The sequence below is a fragment of the Centrocercus urophasianus genome, unplaced genomic scaffold (genome assembly GCF_019232065.1).
Source record: "Centrocercus urophasianus isolate 14NV4802_14NV808 unplaced genomic scaffold, USGS_Curo_1.0 seq_10, whole genome shotgun sequence".
NCBI lineage: Eukaryota > Metazoa > Chordata > Aves > Galliformes > Phasianidae > Centrocercus > Centrocercus urophasianus.
The window spans coordinates 55,098,813-55,118,852 of NW_024884142.1; the positions used below are offsets into that span (position 1 = coordinate 55,098,813).

General features: G+C 35.8%; 1 protein-coding gene across 1 annotated transcript in view; it reads left to right on the forward strand.

Moving 5' to 3' along the window:
• SYNE1 (spectrin repeat containing nuclear envelope protein 1) overlaps positions 1-20,040 on the forward strand; it is a 274,529-nt gene that overhangs the window by 127,228 nt on the left and 127,261 nt on the right. The window contains exons 54-69 of the mRNA XM_042812608.1: positions 2,348-2,484; positions 3,379-3,556; positions 5,448-5,630; positions 7,168-7,311; positions 7,646-7,801; positions 9,070-9,234; positions 9,771-9,943; positions 10,763-10,916; positions 11,051-11,194; positions 12,085-12,249; positions 13,759-14,076; positions 14,693-14,848; positions 16,023-16,193; positions 16,801-17,127; positions 18,420-18,572; positions 19,550-19,717. Of these exons, the coding sequence (XP_042668542.1) occupies positions 2,348-2,484; positions 3,379-3,556; positions 5,448-5,630; positions 7,168-7,311; positions 7,646-7,801; positions 9,070-9,234; positions 9,771-9,943; positions 10,763-10,916; positions 11,051-11,194; positions 12,085-12,249; positions 13,759-14,076; positions 14,693-14,848; positions 16,023-16,193; positions 16,801-17,127; positions 18,420-18,572; positions 19,550-19,717 (2,892 nt within the window). The remainder of the gene's footprint in view (positions 1-2,347; positions 2,485-3,378; positions 3,557-5,447; positions 5,631-7,167; positions 7,312-7,645; positions 7,802-9,069; positions 9,235-9,770; positions 9,944-10,762; positions 10,917-11,050; positions 11,195-12,084; positions 12,250-13,758; positions 14,077-14,692; positions 14,849-16,022; positions 16,194-16,800; positions 17,128-18,419; positions 18,573-19,549; positions 19,718-20,040) is intronic.

Consider the following 20,040-nt stretch of genomic DNA (forward strand, 5'->3'; position numbering starts at 1 on the left):
TGTTGGATTTGAAGTTAAATTCAAGTCACTGGAACAGTGCTAACAGTTCTAATGTGCTTTCACTTTTGACGTATGTAAGTGGGTATCTGTTAGTTAACACTTTACAGTGAAAAATACTCTTTGTGGCAAATGATATTACAAATTTCAGAGACAAAAAGTATTTTCAGAACCTTTGCTGTATTTTTACGTATCTGATTTGTGGCTTTCCTAGACATTCAATTTTGTGCTGATAGGCAATTGCAAACCATTTACTATGCATATTTTCAGTCATTCTTTTGTGCAGATTCAGAAACACAACTGAGAACTTCCTTGCCCCACTTCCTTTGTCTTCTTTCTAATCCATCTTCACTTGCATGTGATCAGTTTCTTACAACAGTACATACATTTCTTCCAGATCAGACCTTAGATTTAGCCAAAGTGTCAAACTGATCTCTGCATGCCAAATGCTCTGGTTTGCCTGCAGTGCAGAATTTTTGCTGCAGTGAATGTAACTAGCTAGAAGATTATTTTTTTTCTCTCTGTTAGTTTAAGAAGAATTCCCAAATAATCTCATTTGCAATGAGACAAGGAGCCAAGTCTACACTGCTAGTTATGCTGGAGTAGCTGGCAGGGTTCCACAGTGGAGGTTACAGTATCACAGAATCACAGAATGTCAGAAATTGGAAGGGACTTTGAAAGATCTTCTAGTCCAATTCCCCTGCTGGAGCAGGAACACAGGTTACACAGGAACACAACTGGGTGGGTTTGAATGTCTCCAGAGAAGGAGAACCCACAGCCTCTCTGGGCAGCCTGTTCCAGTGTTCTGTCACCCTCCCTTTTTTTTCCTCATATTTATGTGGAACCTCTTGTATTCCTGCTTGCACCCCTTGCCCCTTGTCCTGTCACTGAATGCCACTGAGAAGAGCCTGGCTGCGTCCTCATGACACTTACCCTTATATTTAACATTATTGAAGTCACCCCTCAGTCTCCTCCAAGCTAGAGACCCAGCTCTCAGCCTCTCCAAGTAAAGGAGATGCTCCACTCCCTTAATCATTCTTGTGGCTCTGTGCTGGACTCTCTCAAGCAGTTCCTTATCCTTCTTGAACTTAGGGACTCAGAGATGCTATGGACATCAACATGAGGACTGTTTCCACAGGAGTAGTTATCACGTTTCTCCAAGTGACGTTAGCTAAGTCAACAAAACTGCTTTTGTTTCTTTTTGACTTAGCTGTTTACACAGCAAGTCTTTCAGTGCAGCAGTGATGGCCAGTATCTCTCACAGGATTGTAACAAGATGTACTTTCAAATTATGAAATCTTCTAGAAATACCAAAGCTTTAGAAACTTCGTGAAATTTTGTAAATTCATTTTTTTGGACACAGCTCAAAATAGTTTTTATTGAGCATAGTAAACTCAATCTGGGTTTGCAACCTCAAAGCCGAATGGTGTTCTGGGTTGCATCAGAAGAAGAGTGGCCAGCAACGAGAGAGAAGTGATTGTCCCCCTCTGTTCTGCCCTCGTGAGGCATTAGCTGGAGTACCGTGTCCAGGTCTGGGGCCTCCAACACAGGAAAGATGTGAAGCTTTTGGACAGGGTCCAGAGGAGGGCTGTGAAGATGATCCAAGGACTGGAGCACCTCCCCTGTGAAGACAGGCTAAAGGAACTGGGCTTGTTCAGCACAGAAAAGAGAAGGCTGTGGGGAGACCTCACTGTGGCCTTCCAATAGTTAATGGGAGTATATAAACATGATGGAAATAAACTTTTTACATGGTTAGACAGTGATAGGACAAGGGGGAATGTTTTTAAAATAAAAAAGAGAAGATTTAGATTAAATGTTAGTGGAAAGTTTTGGACTGAAAGAGTGGTGAGGTGCTGGAACAGGTTGCCCAGAGAGGCTGTGGGTGCCTTATCTTCAGAAGTATTTAAGGCCAGGTTGTATGGGTCCCTGAGCAATCTGATCTAGTACTTGATCTAGCAGCTGGCAATCCCGCCTGTGCATGGGAGTTGGAACCTGGTGATCCTTGAGATTCCTTCCAACCCAAGCCATTTTATGATTCTATGGTATGATTTTCTATTCCTTAGTTGTATGTACTTTCATGTATACACAGCTAATTGACAATACCGTGTCTCATTTATTAAGACAAAATGCATGTCTTGGACTTTTCAATGAAAACTTTCTGAACTAAAAAGAACTGAAGAAATTTAGCCTCTGGAAGCCCATAATTTCAAATGAATGTCTGAGCTCCTGTGTGTTTGATTGTTAAAATACTCTCAAAATGGATACACATGAATTGTAAATGAAATTGAATATGAACTTTAATTGTTTATTTATTTATTACAAATATTGTTCACTTCTTTTGTTTTAACAGGAAACATCGGATGCTCTGATAAAGTCTGAACATGTGATAGATAAGATCAAGACTCAGTTAAATGATCTTTGTAGATTTTCTAGAGATTTGAGTACCCATTCTTCAAAAGTTTCTGGGTTGATTAAGGAGTATAACAGGTATGTTTTTATCTTGTTTATAGGTAATCAGTCCTTTATGTGTTTGCATACAAGATTCATTTTAGGGAATCATTAATTGGAATTTTAGAATTTGAAGCAGAAGTCGACAGTGATTAGAAGCATTTTTTTTATAGTGGTGTCAATAGAGATTGCAAAAAGTACCACTTCATCTTTTTTTTTTAAGAGCCTAACTATGCTACCAAACTGAGCTTAAGCCAGCACCCGGTCTATTGTGAGAGGAATCTTTGTAAGAAACTGAGGTACAGCTGTAGTTAATTTGCCAGAAAAAGGAACAAACTGTAACAGCTATTTATTTATTTGTTTGTTTGTTTATTTCGTAATTTTATTCTTCATTTTACTCTTGTTTTATCTAAATCAGGGGAGCTAATTTTTTGTCTGTTTTCTTACATTCTCTTAGGTCACTATAGCTACTGACATCTGTACTTCAAACACAAAATTCTGCTGTCTCTTGCAGGGATTGTAGTTTTTTGGCTTTTGTAAATGCAGAAGGGCATGATGATCCAAGTTGATCCTTTCTAATGTTACAAACTTAACTATGTCATTGAAGTTCAAATTGTAATTGCTGTATTTCCATGTCCTGTGCCTAGATAGGAAAAGTCTTGCAGAAACTGTTTGTACTTAGAAGTACTGAATCACTCTAGAAGTGCTTATCTGTCGTATCTGTGAAACCCAATTTACATGTTTCACTTTTAAGGAATTTGAAACTTCTAATGGATTTCCTGATGCCTCAGTTAAGTGTTTATAGTTGGTGGGAGGAGTCCAAATTAACCTAACCTCACTTCAGAGAACTAAGCAAAAGCATTGTCACCTAACAGAATCCTGCCTTTCTTCCCTCCCTTGTTCTCTTCTGCTTTCCTGATGTGATAAATTCAGCCTCTGCCTGCAAGCTTCAAAGGGATGTCAGAGTAAAGAGCAGATCTTGCAGCAAAGATTTCGGACGAGTTTCAGGGACTTTCAGCAGTGGCTGGTCAATGCAAAAGTCAGCACAGCCAAATGCTTTGATGTACCTCAGGACATCAGTGAAGCTTCAGCAAATCTACAGAAAGCACAGGTAAATTTATGCCAACAAATCATTCACTTAAGGGAGATCAATCTATTTCATATATTACAATGTTGACATTGTATATATATGTGTTATATATATGTGTATATATATATATGTATGTTACAATGTGGAAAAAAAGTATGTTTTGAAGATAGGAGAGCGTACTTGAAGGGGCACCAGATCTGGGACTTAGTATCTGAAACTATTTTAAAGTTACCTAAATATTTTTTCCTCAAATATGGTAGTAGACCCCTTATAAAGTAAGAGCAGGGTAAAAATGTATAAAGTGCAAGCAGGTATTTAAGAAGTATGTTTTTCACAGAAAGTTAAAACAAGCTAATATGTGAAAAGGAATGCCAATTAAAATGTTACTTTATTAAAGCAAGTAAATTTTTCTATGAGTAAAATATAACCATAGCTTTAAGTAAAAATAACAGAGTTAGAATTGCATAATGAGAATAAACCTTCAGATAGACAGGACAACAGGAGAAATTCTTATCAGTTTCACAGAAGATACCAAGACCAAAACCCTTCTGCTCCTGCTAAATTTACTTTCCTTTGCTTAAACGGTTTATTTAAAAGGGTGAACAATACCACATAAAAGTGGAAATTTTTTTCTACTTCAAACTGAGAGATTTTTTTCTGAGTAAATATGAAGCATTAAAAAAGAGAGCAGATTTTGACCATTAATAAAAGAGTTCTTAGCAAAAACACTTTCCAATATTGGTCAGATTTTTATTTTATTGCTTCAGCTTCTTAATTGCGCAAGGACTTAGATTGTCCTCCTTATTTGTGAATGCTACTGTAGATGGAAATGGACTTTTTTTTTTACGTGCATTAACTGCATTAAGACCTCCAGGAATGTCATAGGAGCCTATGTAAACGCCATTTTTATTTTTGTTAAAAGCTATTATTTTGTCTGCTAGCACAGTTTACATCATTAAGTCACAAGGCAATTGCATCTTTGATTTTTAATTAAGAAAGAGCTTGAGCAAAGTATTTCAAAGCTTACAGACCCTTTGCATTCACTTCTCGGACCTCTAGTGAAGCACATAATCAGAATCTTTATTTATTCATTCATTTTTTTATCAAGCCCTTTACTTACAACATGAATGTAACCTGATGATATTTTTCTACCGTGTAAGCATAATAATAGTTTAAAGTAACTTCATGTTTGAGACTGCTAAATTCATTTGAATCCTAAATGCTCACAAAATCTTAAAAAAAAAAAATTACACGCTATAAGAATATTATTCCAGCACACTGGAATTTGAAAATCTCATTATTTCCTTACATTACCTAATTCTTTAACATGGGTTTCCATACAGTTCTTGCGCACCAAGATTGTGCAAGAATTCTCTGAAGAAGAAACTTTGAGCCAGGCAAAGTAAAATAAGGATATAGAGGATAAATCACACAGTTTAGATGTTGCTAAAGTTCTAAGCCTTAACCCACACCCCTACACACTGATGGGATGGCCAGTGTGGCTGTCTCCAGTGTGCAAGGCAGTGTGTTCCCCTGCTTTCCTGAAATGAAAGCCATACTGTGTTCTGTACTGTGAATGCTTCAAGAAGTGTAATGCCCGACTGAAAGACCAGTAATGTCTTACAAAGTTCAGATGATATAGATAATCCTAGAATCAGTATATACATAATTTAGGCACTTCTGGATTAAGTAGCTATTATCTCTATAATATGTATGATTGTCTTTCATAAATATGAATAATATTAAAATATAATAAACTGAAATATGAATTAATAAAATAGCTTGAAGAGATAGTAAACTCCTATTTCTGTTAAATTTTCTGTAAGCTTACCATTGACCTTTACTGGGACCCAAAGCTAACGAAAAGGACTTTTGCAGAATGCAAACAGAAAGGTTTTTTTATCGTTTTTAGGAATTCTTATCAGAAAGTGATAATGGACAACAGAAATTAAACTTGGTAGCATCCAAAGGTGAACTGCTGTGTTCTATTTTGCCAAAAGAAAAGGCTAAAGTTATCTTGGACAAATGCGCTATGGCTAAGGAAGACTGGAAAAATTTTATCAGCGCCCTCCGTCAGAAGGAATCTGCATTGGAGGTATTGAACAAAGTCATAGCGGAGAAATATTGAGTCTTAATTGCCTCTTTGCTTTTTGTTTCAGACCACACCTACTTAATAGATATCCTTAAGATTTCTCATATTAGCAATAGGTGTTTATGATGCAACATAATTAATAGTTACTTTCAAGAGGTCTTTTTTCCGTTTCCATTTTACTCATATTTACTTACATCCTTCCCACCTACTTTAATTGGGGTGTTTCATGTGGAAGGGTGTTGTTAAGAGTAACTGAGAGCAGCAAAGACAGCAATGGCTGAAATTACCATAAGCATTAGAAAGGTATTGGATTACCAGAATACATTAAAATATATTTTCTTTTTAAAAATCTTAAAACCCTGAATTCTGACACCTGTGCTGACTGAAGCTCCAGTATGGTGAGTAAACATCATCACTTTTACTGCAAATTCATGAAATGTAAACAATTTGAACAACTTTCTAAACACACCCCAGTGCCCATCTCTGTTCAGAATTCACAATTCAGCCAGCACGTATTCGCAAATATGGTGAATGGCTTTATAGTGTTCTCTCTTTTGACTTCATAGATTTTAAGGTCAAGAAGTCTTAGCTAAAATTCCTTGCATTTCATAGAAGAATTAAAGTTCTTAGACCCTCCTATTTCAGAACAGTTATGTCTAGTCAGCTGAGCAAAAAATTGTAAATAGATTTAGTATGTTGTAAAATAAGTTTTTTTCAAAGAAAATTCTTGGATAGAAGAAGGCAGCTTTTCTCATCTCGGGGTAGACATTGGAAGGAAGATTTCCTTAGATGTTAATCTTTTTGAGCACAGCATTTTTCAGTCTCATGAGACTAGTCTTACAGTATGATGTTAAAATTATAAGGCTAAAAAGAAAATGAAGTCAGTCTGAAAACATATAAATAAAATAACCAGGACATAAAAACTGTCCTGTTTAGGTTTCTATTCCATATGCATTTTTTCAGGTCTCATTTTAATTATGCAGAATAACCCTATGAGAATATTATACAGGCACTTAAAGGAATGCCTACATTTAAAACCAAGACTTTATATTGAAAGAAAATATGATCAGAAATAAGCCTTGGGATAAGGTTAAGCTTAGTCAAACAGCTTCTAGGAATAATGGCAGGCCTTTAAAAGTGGGTTAGTGTGAATGACTGCAGGCAGTTGTAAGATAACTTACTTCCTAAAGTAGCCTTGCCTCATACACTCGTGGTTGTGTGAGAGACTTCTCTTCAAAGCTAATAAAGTCAAAGCTTTGTAAAGCTTTCAGACCAGATAAAACTTGTTTCAGCCTCTTCTCAACTGTGTAAACATCCAACATTTACCTTTGTTTTGTATTAAAGAGGTACTATCTCAAACTTTCAGTATCTCTGTAGTGTGAGGAGCAGAGCCAGTATCATCTTATTTTGAACAGCTGAGGTGATATTTGGCTGTAACAGTGCATATTTTGTGTACTTGATCTGTGGGTTGTGCATTGCAATTTTATTCAGTGTAGTGGAATTGTTCATAAATTTGTGTGTGCGTCACATGCTTTCCCAGAACTTAGAGATCCAGATGAAAGACTTTGAAGCGACTGCTGAGCCTCTGACAGAATGGTTGAGCACAACAGAAAAGATGGTACAAGGGAGTAGCAGTCGTCTCCATGACCTTCCTTCCAAGAGGAGAGAACAGCAAAAGTTGCAGGTGATTTCTCAACTTTTAAAATAGAGCCAGACTTTCATCATCCATTCTGCTGGCCTCATTGATGTGTTACAAGAGCTTGATCATTCTGTCATTCTTCATCTCTCTCTAAATAAGATGAGAACTATTTTCAAGAATTGCTTTTGATGGTCCTGTTCTGTTAGTGTTTGCATCTCCGAATGTCTTAGGACACACTGCTTTATTGCTATAAATGTATGGTGTGTTTTTTTCAGTACACTTGCTGTTTGTCATTTCTGTTTTTCATGGGCGATCCAAACTTCTCTTTTGTCTGCTTTCTTGCACTCACTTGTAATATTTATGTGCCTATGCTTTACAGTCTGTCCTTGAGGAAATAAGCTGCCACGAGCATCAGCTCAACAGGCTAAAAGAGAAAGCTCAGCAGCTGTTGGAAGAACAAGCTGTCAGCAAAAGCTTTATGCGCAGAGTGTCTCAATTGTCTTCACAATACCTTACTCTAAGCAATCTGACAAAGGTAAAGCACTCACTGTATTTGCTCTTAAGTTGTTTCTTTGTTGTGTGTGGGATAAGACTGAAATGTGAAATGTTACAGTTGTCTTGCATCCCTACTCTGTGGTATGTCTGAGCAATGATCTTTTGTGCTGGCTTTAGAAAGTGAGAAATAAAGACCTGTATAATTCCATGGGTTGTCAATAAAATGCAATTGTGTTGTGTTTGTTTTTTTTTTTTTTTCAAAAAATGTAATTAAAAAACAGCCTGGTTGTCAACAATTTTCTCCTCAAGAAATGTGCTTTTCATTTTCATTTTTTCAGTAACTAAACATAAGTGGCACCTGGGAAAGTGTTTTTTATACTTTAAAGGAGTTGTAGGTTTGTTTGTTAGGCTGTTTTGTTTTGTTTTTTAGATGGAAATGTTGTTAGTGAATTACATCCTGTAAAGATGACTGTTTGCATTGTATTTTTGTTTAAAACTTAGAGTTTGGCCTTCAACATTGTTTTAAAATTATTACCCATGAGACTGCTTTTGAAGGGTCAGTAAGAAGCATAGGTCATAATACTGTAATTTGTAAGGGTAGGAACGATTAGTTCAACCTAACTGTTTTGCTGAGTTGTACTCAGCAAGAAACTTCGGCATTAAATATTCCATCTCTATTGTTTTATCAGGTTAGGTCTTCATATCAGAACTGTCATTTTTCATATTATGCCAGTCATGAGGAAGGCATTGAATTAGGCTTGTGGTTACTACAGTAATAATTGTTATGGGATAATAATTCAGTTAACAAAGCACTTGCTTGAGTAATTGCAGAATTATTTTTGTTTTTAATTTCTGTCTTTATGAGTAAAATTATAAAGCATCCCTAGATCTGTGTGATTTACTGGAAGCGTGAAAGGGAAAGATACATGAGTTATTAACGTTGGTTAATGTGGACAGAACTTGTAGGAAATGTTAAGGTGTGAGGATGGTGTCTGAAGCAGAAGATACATCTGCTCCAATCAGTGAGGGAAATCCCAGAGTTCCTTAGATAGCCATGAATGTTTGAGACAAATCCCTTCCTAACTTTCTTAGCTTATTTCAACAGCTTGACTTTATGTCAAGGTTGGACCTATTCTTCTGGTTATTTTAATATCAATAAAGTGATGTTGCTGCAGTGGCGTAGCTTCACATGCTTATATCTGTGTTGTGCATGGATAGGTTTCACAAGATCTTTAAGTCTTTGAATAGGTATGGGTAAATAAATAATCCTTTAACACTTAGTGATTCTGATTGCTGTATGAATTGTAGGAGAAGGTGTCCAAAATGGATAGGATTGTAGCAGAGCACCAGCAGTTCTCTCACGATTTCAAGGACCTCCAAGACTGGGTGGCTGATGCAATTCACATGCTGGAGTCGTACTGTCATCCCACTGCTGACAAAAATGTTCTGGACAGTCGAATGTTAAAGCTGGAGGTATGTAAACAGCTGTAGCATATGTTGATAAAACTGTGAAGATAATAAAAGTCAGTGCAGAGAAAACAACACTTTGATGTCCATATTTTGACTGTGGCTCAAAATTTGATACAAACCCTCCAAAATATAGGGATGTCACAAAAAGATAGCTGTTCATTGCTTTGGGTTCGTGCTTTCATGCTTTTCATGATTTTACATGCTGCAAGCTAAGAGTTTTTAATTCAGTTGCCCAGTTGTTAATGCTACTGAGTTTCTATGTTATAAAATTTGTTTTACAGGCAGATCCCAGTATTGCAGAACAATACTTTGGCTCTGTAGAAGAGTTTTTTTATCACATCTTTTTTTTTTTTTTTTTTTTTTTTTTTTTTTTTTCTCCTCTGAATAAATCTTCCAATTTTCCCTCTAAATGACATTCTTTTCAGAATGTTTCCACTATCTTTGATGCACTGGAAGCATCTGCATAGATTTTGTATCTAGTTAACATATTCATGTCCATTTAGTGATAAAAGATAGAACAAAATCTACTCACTTTTTAGGGACTGCTAACATTAAAACAAGAAAAGGAAATCCAGATGAAAATAATTCTGACAAGAGGAGAATCTGTTCTGCAAAATACTTCTCTGGAGGGAGTACAAGTGATTGAACAGCAGCTACATACCCTAAAGGACAGCTGGGCTTCTCTTCTGTCTGCGTGTATCCGGTGCAAGAGGTAAAAAGCATGTCAGATGCATAGTGATGCACTGTCAAATGTTTTTAAAAGTTGATACACAGTTTTATTATTTCAAGAGTCAAATTAATGAAAATAACTGCATGTGCCTAACATCGCAAGTCTGAAAGCCTTAAATAACCTATTTCAATTAAATAGAAAAAGGAGAGACAAGAGTGAGGGGTTAAACTTCATTAACATATTCTTTTAAAAGTGGATTCTGTGTTCATGAACAGTCTATACGTTTTATTTTGAATTGCATAAAATGTATTTTTCTTAATATTAAGCGTAATGGTTGTTCTATCAACGTACTGTCTGGTTTTCCACTTGTTAAATTTCACAGGAGATACTTTAATTACAGTGTCCAATAGCGATGATTAAAGAAGAAATGCTGAAAGTGATAACTAAAATCAGAAAAATAAATGCAGACTTGTATAGTGGAGAATAACTAGTTGGAAATATTTCAATTTAAAACAATCAAACTAATTAAACATTGCAATGCAGCTGCAGAAAATTTCTGATTTTAGGTTTTATGCTTCCTATTCCATTTTATTTACTAAACTTCGTGCACGTATCACCTAGCTACATCATTTAATGGATCTCAGAAGTTTGAAAACTTCAGTTCTGTTTACCATCTAATCAGTGCTCCTAATTAAATCCTGTAGGATTTTAACATTTGTGTCTCTGTTTATCTTGTGATACTTATATCATGGTCCATAATAACTACATATAGCAATATCTCAATATTTAACTAGCATGAGAACATACAGTATTAAAAAAAAAAAAAAAAAAAAAAAAAAAAAGTGTATTTTTAAATTACAGTCAACTGGAAGGAGCTCTCTCCAAATGGACAAGTTACCAGGATGATGTTCGCCAGTTTACCAGCTGGATGGATAAAGTAGAAGCCAGCATGAATTCTTCTCAAAGGCAGTGTGCTGAACTGAGGGAAAAAGCAGCTGCCCTCAGCAAAGCAGAGGTATGTTTGCTTTACAGTGAATCAGCAACAAACACATACCAGCAACAAAAAAGGCTGACTAACTGCAAGATTAATCTGTAGTTCGTTTTAATGCTGTTCATTCTTAAATGCATCATTCTCTTCTGATTTTACAGCTACTCAGTGAAGAAGTGTTGAGTCACAGCAGTCTGTTGGAGACGATTGAAGTAAAAGGCAGTGGAATGGCTGAGCATTATGTCACTCAGCTTGAACTCCAGGAACTTCAGGAGCGATATAAGTTGCTTAAAGACAGAACAAGGGTACAGTTTTTCTTTATAACACATCACTTTTTTTTTTTTTTTTTTTTTTTTTTTTTTTAATTACAGTTAAATTAAGAGTTTGGAAGAAGCTATAACTTAACGTATGTGACCACTTAGTGTTTGTACCACTGAGCTTCAGATCTTTCTAGAAAGGTTCTAAAGATCTGAATCTGAAAAATTACTCAAGCTAATAGCTTGAGGAATTCTCTGTCAAAAGTCTAACTGACTTAGTTTAAATATGATTTTACTCATTGTGACTGAAAAGTTGGAAGCATATCTGAATACCTCTGGTTTGCATAAATAATAATAATTAAGTTTTGCAATAAATGTAGTTAGACAATCAAGTAAACCAAAAGGTTTTGATGATTTAAGAATTTTACTGCTGAACACAAGCATTATTACCAAGCAAACTGACTGTAATGCCAAAAGATTCAACAGGAGTTGGACTTGATGATCCTTGTGGGTCCATTCCATTCTGGAAAAGATTAGAGCACACACAGATAAAGCAAAGTTTATCTATTTATTTAAGAGATCAGAAAAAATTCTAAGCTCTTCTTGACAGCCTCAGTAAAATTAACTTAAATCAGTGTAAAAATTAAACAGTTCTTTTGGTTTTGTACACTGGATTGTTACTTAATTGTGATCACAGAGTGAATCTCACAAATAACAAGCTTAGATGACAAATCTTTAAGAATAAATATATGTATGCTCACATTTGAGCTCTCTTTCCTTGTTTTTGATCAAGCCATCCTCAGAATGCAGACACACGTGAATTTTAGGAAAACTCAGTGTAAGATAAAAACTCTTCACCTTGATGTCATTACTGGATTTATATTTTCTTGGTTAATGATACTCTAAGATACATATCTGTAAATATTTTTTACAAATAGGAGGCAGTAAAAAAAGCTGAAGAATTGCTTAACTTACATCAAGGGTATCAAAGAAATCTGAAGGCATTTGAAACATGGCTGGAGGAGGAACAGGAAAAACTTAGCTGCTTATCACACCTTGAAGGTGATGCCCAGAAACAAGAGGCAACACTCCAAGACCTACAGGTACAGCGTGTATGACATTGTAACTAAAACAATAATGGAATAATATTATCCTTAACAATTCATTTTTTTTCTTCTTGAGAGCAGCTTGAGAGCACATTATATCTAAGTAATTTTTTGCTTAAAATTGGATCCAGTAAAGCCAGCACAAATGCTGACGTTCATTTCCAGAAAGTATCAGACTTCTAATTAATTCTTCAGTCATGTTAATACTTTTTTTTAAGTACTGAAGTTATTTTAGATGTTGGTCTGCACTGCAGATACTACCTTTTCTTTTTCCTCTGTTTCATAACGTATCAAAAGTATTATTTTCTTTGAGTTTCCATCTTCTGTTGCTTACAGTCCAATATTATAAGCAATACTTACTTGCCTACTTCAGGCAGTTCTGGTTATCTAGATTGCCTCTGATGGTGTCAACAGTTTATGGGCTGGTTCAGCCTCGTTCCGTGACTAAGGGGGCAGAGGGACCCATGGACCCATACCATGGGAAAGGAGAAAATGGGAAAAGGGTAAGTAGATGGGCCTAAAAACAAAACAGTGGCAACCATCTGAGGAGGAAGGTTGATTTACTAAATATGATATCAAACTGCAAGATAGCACAATATAATACAATATAGTTGGAATCAAAGCTAATAATTCAAATTAAATGAGAGAAAGTGTGTTCAAAAACTGAAGGCCTTACACTAGTGCTGAAGGAGAGATGGCTAGGAAGTACACACGCTGCAGAGATGATCAGAAAGGTTGAGGGAACTTCTCATGACTGACCGGCAGTTTTATCTTTCCCTATGAATAGAAAATGGAAACAGAACAGTGAACAGTCCTCTGGGATATGTTGTTCTCTTCTGAGAACCAGGTAATCAGAAAATAGGCAGTCCACTGAGCTGAAGCATTAACTCTTTAACTCCCAGTGCACTACATGATGTTGTGATGTAGAATACTGTTTCCTAAGCAGATTGGCATACTTTCTAATGAAGTTCTAATAAAAATGAAAAAGTCATGTATATCCAGAAGAATGTATAAAGAATTATTTTGGAATAGTATATCAAACACATATATAAATAAGTAGGTATGTTAATTTTTGAAAGAAGCCTCACCTTATTCCTTGCTTTTATTACAGATGTAATTTCTGAGTTAGTCTCAGGGTGCCTTTGACACAGCTGGAAACCTCTAAATTTAAGTTTATGATGAATGGATTGCAGGCTGTCATGACAACTCAGGCAACTACTGTTTCAGAACTCATAAAAAGATTAGGAGGAGAAGGAGTTTAATGCATATGCTGTCAAAAATTTTCTAGAATTTATTTGTCCCTAATACCAATACTGGGTTTGCTTTTTAAGTGATCATGCCATCAAATTGTTCTTAGTGTAATGTGTCTTCAACCATAGAGCCCTAAAAGTAATGTCTGTTGCACTTGAGGTAACTGTTTTTGTCTGCAGTAGAACCAGGACTTCATGTGAAACGTGTGATAAAAATTGTTAATGTAAGCGTGTATCCATAACTCTGCCTTAACAGGAGCTGCAGGTCTGCTGTGCAGAGGGGCAAGCATTGCTGAATGCTGCTGTCCGTGCCAGAGAAGAGGTGATTCCTTGGGGCATGCCGCAGATAGAAGACAGAGCCTTGGAATCCATACGGCAGGACTGGCAAGTTTATCAGCACAATCTTTGTGAAGCAAGAAGCCAATTAAATGCTACTGTTAGCAGATTGAGGTTAATGGAGAAAAAAATTCAGAAGGTTAATGACTGGATAACAGAACTGGAGGAGAAAGTTGATATCAGAACTGGAAGGCAGTCTGGTAGAGCAACAAAAGAGATGCAGCTTCAACAAATGAAGGTAAATAATTTAGTTAAGGAATTCCTGAAACAAAATACCATGTGAGTTTTCTGCATCGATGCTTACTGTCAAAATTCCAGAAAATCTTTCAATAAATTCTGAGTGCATTCCCCTGTTTTACTAATTAAAATATGTCTGTACCAATGTTGAAATCTCATAAGGAGATCGGAAATTCACATGCTCTGTGGAATGCAAAGACATTACGGATCCTGAAGCAAGAAAGAGTTAACGCAATAACAAAAGTAAAATGTAATGAACTATGTTTTGAATTCTTTGCTGTACTGATGTAGCAGTATTTCTTTGTCACTACAAGGAGAAGACATTGTTCTAAATAAACACAGGAAGTAGACTGGTGAAGATTTAAGGTTCTGTTTTACAGTCTCTCTTAAAATGTAGACAACATAAAAACTACAGGAAGTCCAGCTTGCATTTCTATTATTATTCAGAAAAAAATACTAAACGTACTGCAATAAAATGGAGACAATATTGTTGCAGCTCCATATTTATAATCATATATTTGTTTTCCCTTCAGTAATTTCCTAGTTGCAACTAAATTCCTGTTGTGTTTAAATCATTTGAATTAGCCATATAAACTGGATTATGTCTTTTGTCATAGAAATGGCATGAAGAAATTACAATATACAAAGATGATGTGGAGGAAGTTGGGATATTAGCTCAACAAATACTAGAGGAAGGTCTCACTACCAGTGGAATGGGAAGCCAGGCTACACAGCTTACATCTCGATATCAAACTCTTCTTCTTCGTATCTTGGTGAGTTATGAAAGTTAATTCATTAACACATCATAGATTGTCAGCTAAGAAGCAAATATAGATTGAATTTCATAATTAGACTTTATCAAACTTTATCATTACTGTAGACTACATAATATAATGTTGTAATAGTCAAGGGCCTTTGGTCTGTGACAGGTTAGCTGGGCCCTCCTTAGCCTTCCTCTGCCAGAAGCTGGCAGAGAAGTTAGAAGGGGGAGTTGAGATAAAGAGAAACTATTTTACTAAAAATGGTAAAGGAATGTGATATAACACCGTGTAAAAGGAACTGAGAGTAATGAATCAAACAAATGGGAAAGAGAAAATATCTCCAAAGCACACTGCAAGTTCAATCAGAACAGAAAAAGGGACATCCTCACATCACTATATCCCTTCTTCCCAGAGACCACGTGGGAAAGACTGGAGCACTCTAGAAACTTCAGTAATACAGGAACTGTAATTCCTGCAATTCCTCAGCAGCCCTCCTGATTCCTTCAGTTCACTGCATGATGTCATGAGATATGATATACCTATGGAAACTGTGACAAATGTTCTTATTTTTATCTATGTATTTATATAAATATATATGCTCACACATGTATTTATGTGTACACATATACATACATAAATATACACACAAGCAGGCACACATATATAGATCTCATTGGACTAAATGTGTTAGAGAATGATATTAAAAACCTTTCAAGTATATTCAGATTTGATCACATATGATTACTAATCTTTTTTTGATAGTATCAGGGGAGAAATTCAGAATTCAGGAGATTTAAATGCTAATTTGTGACTGGGGAAATGTTTTTCAGGTTATCATTGAGAGACACAGGTATGGGAAATTTGAATTGTTAAGGTAAAATGTTTAGTCAGACACTGTAAGATAGCATATAATCATCAGCCACATCACAAGTTGCAAAATAGAAGTACCTTTTCAGTTGCTTAGGATTAACCCAGTTTTAGTATTAACAACTGTGATAAGTACACTCTGAGAAGACTTCAGTGATAATTATCCATTCGGTATTAAGGACTCAAAACTTGTGTTTAATTTCTTAGTATAGCAGGTTTTATTAATAAATGGCAGTCTATTGCAATCTCTAGTCAGTATCAGTAATAAACATCAAGATGGTCCTTGTTTCTTCCTCTAACATCTATATCTGTTTTGAAGGAACAAACAAAGTTTTTGGAAGAAGAGATACGCAGTATGGAGGAGTCAGAATTGGCTTTTAGTGCTTACAGAAATTGGTATGGAGCTACTAACAAGGACTTCAGAAATGTGATCACCAAGTTTGATGTGTTGGATAAAACAGCAATGGAGAAAAAAGTGCAGAAACTAGAGGTACAGCTTTGTTGGACACAGCTATTGTTTGTCTTCAGTTTCTGTTCACCAAAAAATGCCCATGTTTTGACACGTATCTTAACTGCTGCTCAAAATCCTAACTTCACCCTGCCCAGAGAAATAAACAAGATAAAGATCATCCAGTATAAAGCTTTGTGTTCTCCTATCACATTACATCACACTTTGGTTGTTGAGGTTATGGATAGTCTTAAATAACATGATACTCTCTTTCCAAAAGGAATGTTTCTGTTTATTTTGTTTCATTTAAAGCTTAAATACATTTCCCTCCCAACTCATCCTGTCATGTAAATTTTAAACCAATACATACTGTGGCAAGAAATACATTCTCTTTCTCATCACTGAAGTAAGTGCAGTAAGGCTAATTTTTTTTTTTTTTTTTTTTTCTGCTTCCTTCTAGTTTATCACAGCCTAACACCAGGTAGTTTTGTAATGAAAAGACCATTTGATTTCACTAACAATTCCTTGTGTCCTTAAAAACCAATAATGAAAACCAAACAACTGTTATGCTCTCACTGATAATAAAATTGCAAGGAATAAAAGAGAGAAGAGCTTGCATAAATTTTCTCTTAACTAATTTTCTTCACAGCTGCTTTTGAGTGATATGGACATAGGCCACAGTTTACTGAAATCTGCCCGTGAGAAGGGGGAGCGAGCTATAAAATACATGGAAGAAAATGATGTTGACTGCTTAAGAAAAGAAATTGGAGATCATGTGGAACAGCTTGAAGATTTAGCTGGTTCGATCAGGAAAGAGCACGTGACTTCAGAGAAGTGCCTTCAGCTGGCGAAGGAGTTCTCAGACAAGTACAGGGCACAAACCCAGTGGCTCACAGAGTACCAAGTCATGTTGCATACACCAGTGGAGCCAAAGTGTGAACTCTATGAGAAAAAGGCCCAGTTGTCTAAATACAAGGTAAAAAGTGATTGTATTATCATAGTATTTAATGAATTTTGACAGAGACTCTCAATAAATCTTCCGATGCAAATGTCTGTTCGAGTTTCCTCAATAGATTTATACTTCTGATCTGAATCTCTAAAAGCAGTGTCAATGTGAAAACATGCATTATTTGATATCTGAAGAAGAATGAGTACATAGATTTGCAATGACCGTATTTTAGTAAGGCTTCCGCATTTGAAAATTCTAATCTTACTTACCTATCACCCATATGATGAATTCCATTAATGTCAGCAGAGTTAACTGCCTTCTAAGCAAGGATGAAAACTAGTTGGTCGTCTCTGCAGATACTCCTTCAGGCTGCATTAGTTTTATGAGCTTTTTGGTTAAAGCTGGTGGTCCCAGTTCAACTGACTACCAGGACAGTCAGCTTCTGTGGCCTCCTCTGTTTTTATTTTGCATTTTAATGAAGCATCTTCCCTCCACCCCCAGAAAATAATTGACAAAGTAAGTGTTGGCTCTTTTAATAATGCTTTTGTGAAACACTGCAGGGTTCCAGATTTTTCATTATATGTGTGCTGAGTCTGACTGCAATGGAACTAACTTTCCTCACACTAGTCTTTACAGCTCTGTGCTTAATATTTATAGCTAAAACAGTGTTGATAACAACACTGATGTTTTTGCTGTTGCTGAGCATAATTTACACAGCATCAAGGCTTTCTCTTCAAGCAGCTTCTCCTGCCCTTTCCCCCATCCTCCAAGCTTAAATATTCAAAATCATATGGTACATCTCTGTGCTTGTTTGCTACATTTTCATGGAGCTAGTGTCTCACTGTAATTTCATAGATGCTGCCATAGGCCATACTGTCTGACCCAAGGATAGAACAATGGCATAATAAGAACTCAAACTGCATACGCCCAAGAGTACAGTTTTATGCACTCATCTGTATTGTTATTTCTCTACGAGCAGGGATGTAGCAATATCTTATTGCCCACCTGTTTGCAGAATTTGAGCAAGTTTTATCCCTAACGCCCTTTCACACATAATAGTTTACTGTCCTTTAGCAGCCCCAGGTTGTCAGTCATGCTTCTAGGCACTGTCAATAGGAGAAATTGCTCTCAGGTGCCTGTAAAGCTATTGTCCCAGGGCAAGGCTTAAAAATGTGGTCTAGTAATTGTGACGAAGCTTACCTTATCTGGAAAGGATGATATTTAACATGGTAGAATGCTGTGCTTCAGATCAAAGATAAATGAACGAAATAGATCTTCGGAGCTCAACACATGTTTTACTATTCTTGCTTGTACCGTAGTCCATACAGCAGACCATTTTGTCCTATGAGCCTTCAATAAAATCAGTGATTGAAAAGGGAGAAGCACTTTTTGATCTGGTGAATGACGTAACTCTAAAGAGCAACATTCAAGACCTTCAAAGCAATTACCACGAACTCTGCAGCGCAACAAAGGTAAAAAGTTGGGGAAAAGAAATGAAGGTTCTTTCAAATTGCTCAATTTCTGCCCTTTTTAGGAAATTAACTACTTATTTCATAAGTAGTTCACATTTCTGTCCACACCATGGAGAGAAAGCCACTTAGATTTCAGTACTTGTTTCAATCATGTTTCTGCTAAACCTCATACAAACTTCATTTAATCTAGTTCTTGTTAATAAATGGAAGTCACTAGAGAAAATGGACTGCAAGACAGATACAATTTAATTCAGCAAGGACAATATAAATTTAACATTGATTCATGAGTCCCTGTTTATATAGTGTTTTGAAAGATCTAACACTGTAGCCCTAGAAAAGATGCACTCTGCAAACATGTTAATACTTACTCTTGACCTAAGCCCCTTTAATTACCAATCCGTCCATCTAATAGCAGATTATTAGATATAATTTTCTTGAGTTAAATGCAGGAAAGTGTATAAAAAATCCTTCTTAAAATGAAAAATATACTTAAAACCATATTTTTAGCTCAGTGTATTTATTCTCACTTTGCATATTACAGACACAGGCAGTCTGTGTGTACAAATGCTATGAGCAGCAGGGACTCTGCTGTAGCATTTGGTTGGCCATGTGCAGTTTCTCAAACTGTCTGTAATAACTCAGTTGAACTGAAATTAAAGCCAGTTGACAATGTTCCTGTTTTTAGAGGAATGTGATCCTCACTGTCTCTCTCTGCTTTTGAAGTATGTTATTTTACTCTGAATAAAAAGCTACTTCAGTACCACAGATTTTCTTCCCTCAGCTAATCTCTTCAATATCTTCTTTAACTGTCCAATCATATCAGTCAGTCACAGGAATACGAATTTGGAAAAAAACACTCTTACTATATCTTGGTGTTTCTACATCTTGGACGTCTTGGTATTTTCAACATCTTGGTATTTTTATTTTTTTTATTTTTCTTAACTTACCATTTAAATTTGCTTGTTGTGAACTTGCAGGCATGTGTTGAAAACTTAGAGGTGAGAGTAAAAGAGCATGAGGATTACAATAGTGATTTGCAAGAAGGAGAGAAGTGGTTATTACATATGTCTAGCAAGCTGGTTAGCTCTGACCTAATGGAGAGTAATAGTCTTGAAATAATCACTCAGCAACTAGCCAACCATAAGGTGAGTTTGCTGCTTGGGTAAACTGTCTGGTAAATTACATTTTTTCTTTTTTGCTTCACAGTGTCATTAATGCGATTTACATGTTTACTTTGTAACACTGTATATTGGATCAAATTCATCCTATACAAGAGCTTTTTTTACGCTGATGTTAATTCTGTTTCAGATTTTTTTTCTAAGAAGTTCCAATAAACAGACCACAAAAGATGGATTAGGGTCATTTTACTCCTAAGACCTTTTTGTCTCTGATACTTTCAAGGAAGTAAAGAAATATTTTTTCCCATGTTTTTTTTTTTTTTTTTTTTTTTTTTTTTTTTTTTTTTTTT